The following is a 9,480-nucleotide window of genomic DNA, read 5'->3' on the forward strand; positions in this document are numbered from 1 at the left end:
CCCAGGGTGTTGGGGTTCGCTGGAGGGTCTGGGGTCACCCCTGGGTGTGGGGGTCCCCCTTGGGGATCTGGGGCACGTTGGGGTGTTGGGGTCCCTTTGGGGGTCTGGGGCACCCCTGGGTGTTGGGGTCCTCCTGGGGCACTCCAGTGTGTTGGGGTGGGGGGCACCCCAGGGGGCTAGGGTCCCTCTGGGGATTTGGGTCCCCCGGAGAGTCCGGGGCACCCCAGGGTGTGTGGGGTCCCTCTGGAGGTCTGGGGGCACTCCAGGGTTTTGGGGTCCTCCTGGGGTACCCCCAGGTGTTGGGGTCTGTCTGAGGGTCTGGGGCACCCCAGCATGTTGGGGTCCTCGTGACGGTCTGGGGCACCCCAGGGGTTTGGGTCCCCCAGAGGGTCTGGGGCAGGGTGTCAGGGTCCCTCTGAGGGTCTGGGGCACCCCAGGGTGTTGGGGTCCCCCTGGGAGTTGGGGGCACCCCAGGGTGTTGGGATCCCTTTGGGGGGGTCTGGGGGCACCCCAGGTTCCGGGACCCGCTCAGGCTGTTGGGGTCAGCCCCGGGGCTGTGGGGCCACCCTGGGGGTGTGGGGCCGCCCCATGGTATGGGCCGTCTTGGGGGGTCCGGGGACACCCTTGGACATCTGGGGCCACCACGTGGGTCCGGCCCCACCCAGGAGGTCTGGGGCCACCCCGGGACGTGGGGGCACCCCAGGATCTGGGAACACCTCAGGGTGTTGGGGTCACCCCTGGGTCCTGGGGCCTCCCTTGGGCATCGCGGGCCACCCTGGGGGTCCGGGGCTACCGTGGGGGTTTTGGGGCCCCCCCAAAGTGCGAGGGCACCCCAGGGGCTGGGCCACCCCGGGGGGCTGGGGACAGCGGGGGGTCCCCGGGGGACAGGGGTGGGTCCGGGTCACCCCGAGGGACGGGGCCCCCCCGGTGGTGCCACCCCCGAAGCTCCCCCAGGCCTGCAGGTGGCAGTCGGCAGCGCCGGGATCCCCCCAGCTCATTGGAGGAGGGTCAGGGGATCCCTTCTGCTCTGATTGGCTGTCTGGGACGGGGGAGGCCTGTGCTGTCATTGGCTGCAGCCATCAGCCAGCAGGATTCCCTGTGTTCTGATTGGTTGCCACCAGAAAGACAACCTTGAGCTCTGATTGGTGGCAGCCCTCAGCTAGCAGGATTCTCTCTGTTCCGATTGGCCAGGGCCAAACAAAAGGGATTCTCTGTGCTCTGATTGGCTGGGGCCAAAAAAAAGGGATTCCCTGTGCTCTGATTGGCTGGGGCCAAAAAAAAAAAAAAAAAAAGAGATTCCCTGCACGCTGATTGGCTGAGGCCATAAAAAATTGATTCCCTGCGCTCTGATTGGCTGGGATGAAACAAAAGGGATTCCCTGTCCTCTGATCGTCTGGGACCAAACCACAAAAAGGGATTCCCTCCACTCTCATTGGCTGGGGCCAACAAAAAAAAAGAGATTCCCTGCACTCTGATTGGCCGAGGCCAAACAAAAGGGATTCCCTGCACTCTGATTGGCTGGGACCAAGCAAAAGGGATTCCCTGTCCTCTGATTGGCTGGGACCAAACCACAAAAAGGGATTCTCTGCACTCTAATTGGCTGGAGCCAAAAAAAAAAGGGGGATTCCCTGCGCTTTGATTGGCTGGGGCAAAAAAAAAAGGGATTCCCTGAACTCTGATTGGCTGGGACCAAGCAAAAGAGATTCCCTGCACTCTTATTGGCCAAGGCCAAACAAAAGGGATTCCCTGCGCTCTGATTGGCTGGGACCAAGCAAAAGGGATTCCCTGCACTCTTATTGGCCAAGGCCAAACAAAAGGGATTCCCTGCACTCTGATTGGCTGGGACCAAGCAAAAGGGATTCCCTGCACTCTTATTGGCCAAGGCCAAACAAAAGGGATTCCCTGCACTCTGATTGGCTGGGACCAAGCAAAAGGGATTCCCTGCACTCTTATTGGCCAAGGCCAAACAAAAGGGATTCCCTGCACTCTGATTGGCTGGGACCAAGCAAAAGGGATTCCCTGCACTCTTATTGGCCAAGGCCAAACAAAAGGGATTCCCTGCGCTCTGATTGGCTGGGACCAAGCAAAAGGGATTCCCTGCACTCTTATTGGCCAAGGCCAAACAAAAGGGATTCCCTGCACTCTGATTGGCTGGGACCAAGCAAAAGGGATTCCCTGCACTCTTATTGGCCAAGGCCAAACAAAAGGGATTCCCTGCACTCTGATTGGCTGGGACCAAGCAAAAGAGATTCCCTGTGCTCTGACTGGCTGGAGCCAAAAAAGGGATTCCCTGCGCTCTGATTGGCTGAGGCTGAATCAAGGCTTCCCGGCCCCCCGGTTGGCTCCCGCAGGCCAGCAGGAGGGCGGGCACGCGCGGCAGAGCGGCGGCCAGGCGGGCACAGCGCGGCTCCTCCAACGTCTTCTCCATGTTCGAGCAGTCGCAGATCCAGGAGTTCAAGGAGGTAGAGGGTGGGGGGTCCCGGGGTGGGGGGTCCCAGGGGAGGGGGTCCCAGGGGAGGGGGTCCCGGGGCGGGGGGAGCTGGGGCGGGGGGGTACCGGGGTGGGGGGTCCCAGGGTGGGGGATCCCAGGGTGGGGGATCCCAGGGTGGGGGGTCCCGGGGCGGGGGGTCACAGGGGAGGGGGTCCCAGGGTGGGGGGAGCCGGGGCGGGGGGTCCCAGGGTGGGGGGTCCCAGGGCGGGGGGAGCTGGGGCAGGGGGTCCCAGGGTGGGGGGAGCCGGGGCAGGGGGTCCCAGAGGAGGGGGTCCCAGGGGAGGGGGTCCCGGGGTGGGGGGTCCCAGGGCGGGGGGTCCCAGGGCAGGGGATCCCAGGGTGGGGGGTCCCGGGGTGGGGCGTCCCGGGGCGGGGGGTCCCGGGGTGGGGGGTCCCGGGGCAGGGGGTCCCAGAGGAGGGGGTCCCAGGGGAGGGGGTCCCGGGGTGGGGGGTCCCAGGGCGGGGGGTCCCAGGGCAGGGGATCCCAGGGTGGGGGGTCCCGGGGCGGGGGGAGCCGGGGCGGGGGGTCCCGGGGTGGGGCGTCCCGGGGCGGGGGGTCCCGGGGCGGAGGGTCCCGGGGTGGGGGGTCCCAGGGTGGGGGGTCCCGGGGCGGGGGGTCCCAGGGTGGGGGGTCCCGGGGTGGGGGATCCCAGGGCAGGAGGAGCTGGGGGTCCCAGGGTGGGGCGTCCTGGGGTGGGGGGAGCTGGGGCAGGAGGTCCCGGGGCTCAGTCCCCCCCCGACCCCACCCCGCCTGCTCTGCTCCAGGCCTTCAGCTGCATCGACCAGAACCGGGACGGGATCATCACCAAGGCGGACCTGAAGGAGACCTACTCGCAGCTGGGTCAGCGGGCGTCACCTGGGGACGGGACGGGACGGGACGGGACGGGACGGGACGGGGAGGGGGACGGCTGCGGGGCTGAGCTGGGGCGGTGACGGTGATGGTGCCAAGCATGGGACAGTGACAGTGCCAAGTGGGGAGACTATGATGGTGCCAAACTGGGGACAGTGACAGTGCCAAGCGTGGGACAGCGGTGATGCCAATTGCAGGGACAGTGACAGTGCCAAGTTGGGGACAGTGATGATGCCAAGTGTGGGGACCATGACAGTGCCAAGTTGGGGACAGTGATGATGCCAAGTGTGGGGACAGTGACAGTGCCAAGTTGGGGACAGTGATAGCATCAAGCGTGGGACAGTGGTGATGCCATGTGTGGGACAGTGCCAGTGCCAAGTTGGGGACAGTGATGATGATCCCAAGCACGGAGCAGTGACAATGCCAAAGGTGGGGACAGAGACAGTGCCAAGCCCATGGCAGTGATGGTGCCAGTGACGGTGCCAAGTGGGTGACAGTGACAGTGCCAAGTGTGGGGACAGATGTGGTGCCAGGCATGGAGAAGTGACAGTGCCAAGCGAGGGGACAGTGACGGTGCCAAGCGCGGGGCAGTGACAGCCGGTGCCACCCGGGTGTGCAGAGGGAACTGCTCGCTTTGTCTCCCGAGGGACACGTCCCAGCGCTCCAGCTGGCATCGCCAGTGGCACCTCTCCCCTCCCTGGGTCCGGGCTGTCCCGGGTGCCACGTGGCCTTGTCACCATGTCCCCTCCCAGGGAAGACGAACGTGAGCGACGAGGAGCTGGAGGAGATGCTGAAGGAGGGGAAGGGGCCCATTAACTTCACCGTCTTCCTGACGCTCTTCGGGGAGAAGCTGAACGGTGAGTGGCCCCAGGTGTCCCCCGGCACCCCCCAAAACCCCTGACACCCCCGGGGGTCAGCCCCGAACCCCACCTAACACCTGCCCCCCAGGCACCGACCCCGAGGAGTCCATCCTCAACGCCTTCAAGCTCTTCGACCCCGCCGGCACCGGCACAGTGAACAAGGACGAGTGAGCGGGGGGCGGCAGGGATCCTTGGGACACCCGGCCGGATCCTGCATCCCCCGGGATGGGGACAGGAGGTGACCCCGGGCTCAGCTGATCCCTCTTCCCGCAGGTTTAAGCAGCTCCTCCTGACCCAGGCGGATAAGTTCTCCCCAGAGGAGGTGAGGCAGCTCCCCTGGCTGTCACTGTCACCATCACTGTCACTGTCATGGTCCCCCGTGCTGGCCCCTGCCCACCCTGTCCTCTCGCGTGTCCCTGCACAAGGGGGGCAACAGGACCCTCAGGGGAAGCGGGTGCCCAGGACGCCCGGCTCTGCCTCCCCACGGGGAGATATGGGGAGGGGGACACAGCCCCAGATCCCTCTGTGTCCCCCAAAGACCCTGTCCCCAAGGTCCCCAAGTGCCCGGCCCCGTATGGCCCCATCCCCATGATCCCGAACCCCATCCCCGAGATCCCCATGTGCGCCACATGGACCCTGTCCCCAAGATCCCCACATGTCATCCCTGCATGGACCCTGTCCCTGGGGTCCCCGTGTGCCCCATGCGGACCCTGTCCCCAAGGTCCCTGTGTGCCTGGCCCCATCCCCGTGATCCCGAACCCCATCCCTGAGATCCCGTGTGCCCCACTGGGACCCTGTCCCCAGGATTGCCATGTGTCCCCCAAAGACCCTGTCCCCAAGGTCCCTGTGTGCCTGGCCCCATCCTCGTGATCCCGAACCCCATCCTTGCGACCCCTTGTGCCCCACTGGGACCCTGTCCCCAGGATTGCCATGTGTCCCCCAAAGACCCTGTCCCCAAGGTCCCTGTGTGCCTGGCCCCATCCTCGTGATCCCGAACCCCATCCTTGCGACCCCTTGTGCCCCACTGGGACCCTGTCCCCAGGATTGCCATGTGTCCCCCAAAGACCCTGTCCCCAAGGTCCCTGTGTGCCTGGCCCCATCCTCGTGATCCCGAACCCCATCCTTGCGACCCCTTGTGCCCCACTGGGACCCTGTCCCCAAGATTGCCATGTGTCCCCCAAAGACCCCGTCCCCAAGGTCCCTGTGTGCCTGGCCCCATCCCTGTGATCCCAAACCCCATCCCTGAGATCCCGTGTGCCCCACTGGGACCCTGTCCCCAGGATTGCCATGTGTCCCCCAAAGACCCTGTCCCCAAGGTCCCTGTGTGCCTGGCCCCATCCCCGTGATCCCGAACCCCATCCCTGAGATCCCTTGTGCCCCACTGGGACCCTGTGCCCAGGATTGCCATGTGTCCCCCAAAGACCCTGTCCCCAAGGTCCCTGTGTGCCTGGCCCCATCCCCGTGATCCCAAACCCCATCCCTGAGATCCTGTGTGCCCCACTGGGACCCTGTCCCCAAGATTGCCATGTGTCCCCCAAAGACCCTGTCCCCAAGGTCCCTGTGTGCCTGGCCCCATCCCTGTGATCCCAAACCCCATCCCTGAGATCCCTTGTGCCCCACTGGGACCCTGTCCCCAGGATTGCCATGTGTCCCCCAAAGACCCTGTCCCCAAGGTCCCTGTGTGCCTGGCCCCATCCCTGTGATCCCAAACCCCATCCCTGAGATCCCGTGTGCCCCACTGGGACCCTGTCCCCAGGATTGCCATGTGTCCCCCAAAGACCCTGTCCCCAAGGTCCCTGTGTGCCTGGCCCCATCCCCGTGATCCCGAACCCCATCCCTGAGATCCCGTGTGCCCCACTGGGACCCTGTCCCCAGGATTGCCATGTGTCCCCCATAGACCCTGTCCCCAAGGTCCCCATGTGTCCCCCATAGACCCTATCCTCAAGGTCCCCATGTGTCCCACATGGACCCTGTCCCCAAGGTCCCCATGTGTCCCCCGTAGACCCTGTCCCCAAGGTCCCCATGTGTCCCACATGGACCCTATCCCCAAGGTCCCCATGTGTCCCCCATAGACCCTGTCCCCAAGGTCCCCATGTGTCCCACATGGACCCTATCCTCAAGGTCCCCATGTGTCCCCCATAGACCCTGTCCCCAAGGTCCCCATGTGTCCCACATGGACCCTATCCCCAAGGTCCCCATGTGTCCCCCGTAGACCCTGTCCCCAAGATCCCCATGTGTCCCACATGGACCCTGTCCCCAAGGTCCCCATGTGTCCCCCATAGACCCTGTCCCCAAGGTCCCCATGTGTCCCACATGGACCCTATCCCCAAGGTCCCCATGTGTCCCCCATAGACCCTGTCCCCAAGGTCCCCATGTGTCCCCCATAGACCCTGTCCCCAAGGTCCCTGTCCCCGTGTGGCACCCCGCAGGAACCCATCCCAGCTCCCCGGGTGCGTGTCCCCACGCAGGTGGAGCAGATGTTCGCGGTGACGCCCATCGATGTCTCAGGGAACATCGACTACAAGTCCCTGTGCTACATCATCACCCACGGGGACGAGAAGGAGGACTGAGGGGACAGCGGGTCCCCGTCCCCCACTGCTCGCTCCAGCCAAATAAACCACAAAATGAGGAGATCTCATCCGCCCGTCCATCCGTCTGTCTGTCTGCAGCAGCCCCGGGGAGGGAGGTGGCTCCGTTCAGCGTGGGCTTCGCACCCCAGCATGGCTCCCGGTGTCCCTATGGAGCTGGCATGTCCCCGACACAAGGGACAGCTCCCCCCCAAAGGACGGGCTCCCAGGGGGTCCCCGGCACAGGGGACAGCAGGGCCACCATCCCCAGGAGACGCGGTGGTCCGGGGCGAGATGTTTTATTGCACGGGGAGGGCGATCCGGGGTCTGGGGTGGCAGACGGGGCTGGGAGGGGGTTCGGGGTTCAGGGGGTGGCACTCGGGACCGGCTGCGTGGCTGAGCCCTGCGGAGACAAGGAAAGAGTGGGGGCCACCATCACCCTGTCACCCCAACTCAGGTGCCAGCGAAAGTGCCTCCTGCAACTTTCCCCCTCTCTCCAGGATGCGTTTTGGGGTCCCCTGTCTCACCCCCAGCCTACGGGGGGGGCAGGCAGGTTCCCTCCTGGAGGCACAGGACCCCCAAGTGCCCTCCCACTCCCGGGGTGGATGTGGGGTGCAGGATGTGGGGTGCAGGATGGAGGATGTGGGTTGTAGGATGCGGGGTGCTGGATGTGGGATGCAGGATAAGGGGTGTCGAAGGTGGGGTGCAGGATGCAGGATGCGAGGTGCAGAGTGTGGGGTGTGGCAGGATGTGGGGTGTGGGAATGTGGGGTGCGGGATGGAGGACGCAGGATGCGGGATGGAGGATGTGGGGTGCAGGATGCGGGGTGCTGGATGTGGGCTGCAGGATATGGGGTGCAGGATGCAGAATGGAGGATATGGGGTGCGGGATGCAGGTCGTGGGGTGGCAGGATGGAGGGTGTGGGGTGCAGGATGTGGGATGCAGGTTGTGGGGTGCAGGATGGAGGGTGCGGGATGCAGGATGTGGGATGCAGGATGCAGGTCATAGGGTGCGGGATAGAGGATGTGGGGTGCAGGATGCGAGATGGAGGGTGTGGGGTGCAGGATGGAGGGTGCAGGATGCAAGATGCAGGTCATGGGGTGCAGGATGCAGGATGCGGGATGCAGGATGCAGGATGCAGGATGCAGGATGCAGGGCGTGGGCTGTGGGATGCGGGGTGCAGGATGCAGGGTGAGGGATGTGGGATGCGGGGTGCAGGTCATGGGGTGCAGGATGGAGGGTGCGGGATGCAGGATGCGGGGCGTGGGCTGTGGGATGCGGGATGTGGGGTGTGGGATGCAGGATGCGGGGTGCAGGTCGTGGGGTGCAGGATGGAGGGTGTGGGATGCGGGATGCAGGATGCAGGATGCAGGATGCGGGGCGTGGGCTGTGGGATGCGGGGTGCAGGATGCAGGGTGAGGGATGCGGGATGCGGGGTGCAGGTCATGGGGTGCAGGACGGAGGATGTGGGGTGCAGGATGGAGGGTGCGGGATGCAGGATGCAGGATGCAGGGCGTGGGCTGTGGGGTGCAGGATGCGGGGTGTGGGATGCGGGATGCGGGGTGCAGATCATGGGGTGCAGGATGGAGGGTGCGGGATGCAGGATGTGGGATGCAGGTCATGGGGTGCAGGATGCAGGATGCGGGATGCAGGTCATGGGGTGCAGGACGGAGGATGTGGGGTGCAGGATGGAGGGTGCAGGATGCAGGATGCAGGGCGTGGGATGCGGGATGCGGGGTGCAGGATGGAGGGTGTGGGATGCGGGATGTGGGGTGTGGGATGCAGGATGCGGGGTGCAGGTCGTGGGGTGCAGGATGGAGGGTGTGGGATGCGGGATGCAGGATGCAGGGTGTGGGATGCGGGGTGCAGGTTGTGGGGTGCAGGATGGAGGGTGTGGGATGCAGGATGCAGGATGCAGGGTGTGGGATGCGGGGTGCAGGTCGTGGGGTGCAGGATGGAGGGTGTGGGATGCGGGATGTGGGGTGCAGGATGCGGGGTGCAGGCCGCGGGGCGGGTGCTGACCGGGTTCAAGCCTTGCAGAAGCCGATGGCGGCGCAGATGTCCTGGGGGAGGTCTCCGTTCTGCAGCGCCTCGCTGAGCTGCTCCCGGTACTTCTTCACCAGCATCTTGCAGACGTGGCCCAGGCGCTTCCCCAGAGCCCGGCAGGCCTTACCCAGCGCCGCGTTCACCGCCTCCTGCCAGGACCAGCGCCAGCGGCGTCAGCAGGGCCGCGTGTGGGGCACCGGCCCCCCGCCCCACTCCCCCGAGCCCCCCAGCCACCCCCTCACCTCGTCGGGGTCCTCGCCCGCCATCGCCTTGATCTGCTGCAGGATTTTGGTGCACAGGCTGCACTTCTTCCCCCCGCCTCGCGCCGCCGTGTCGCCTTCAGCCATGTCCCCATCGGCCATGTCCCCTTCGGCCACGTCCCCTTCAGCCACGTCCCACTGCGGGGGGACAACGCAGCCCCTCAGGGTACAACCCCGATGCAAGTGGGGGGCTGCCCCACGGTTGGCGTCGAGGCCGTGGGGCAGCGCGGGGCTGGTGCTCACCAGGGCCAGGCTGTCCCAGAGGTCGCGGCAGTACTGCTCCCTGCGGCACCGGACGGCGGTGGCCACGTCCTGGCACCAGGACGCGGGGCCGCCCTGGCAGGGCTCGGGGACTGCGGCCCGTGCCGCTGAGCGGGGACAGGGACGGTGAGCACGGCCACGGGTG

At 65.8% G+C, this 9,480-nt stretch overlaps 1 protein-coding gene across 1 annotated transcript; it reads left to right on the plus strand.

Moving 5' to 3' along the window:
* The first annotated feature begins 2,357 nt into the window (after positions 1–2,357).
* On the plus strand, positions 2,358–6,839 carry MYL7 (myosin light chain 7). Its single transcript, XM_059831519.1, has 6 exons — positions 2,358–2,462; positions 3,257–3,332; positions 4,094–4,198; positions 4,290–4,368; positions 4,475–4,523; positions 6,670–6,839. Exons 1-6 carry the CDS (start codon positions 2,427–2,429, stop codon positions 6,769–6,771), a joined length of 447 nt encoding a protein of 148 aa, XP_059687502.1. The 5' UTR covers positions 2,358–2,426; the 3' UTR covers positions 6,772–6,839.
* The last annotated feature ends 2,641 nt before the right edge of the window (positions 6,840–9,480 follow it).

The sequence above is a fragment of the Gavia stellata genome, chromosome 31, assembly GCF_030936135.1.
Source record: "Gavia stellata isolate bGavSte3 chromosome 31, bGavSte3.hap2, whole genome shotgun sequence".
NCBI lineage: Eukaryota > Metazoa > Chordata > Aves > Gaviiformes > Gaviidae > Gavia > Gavia stellata.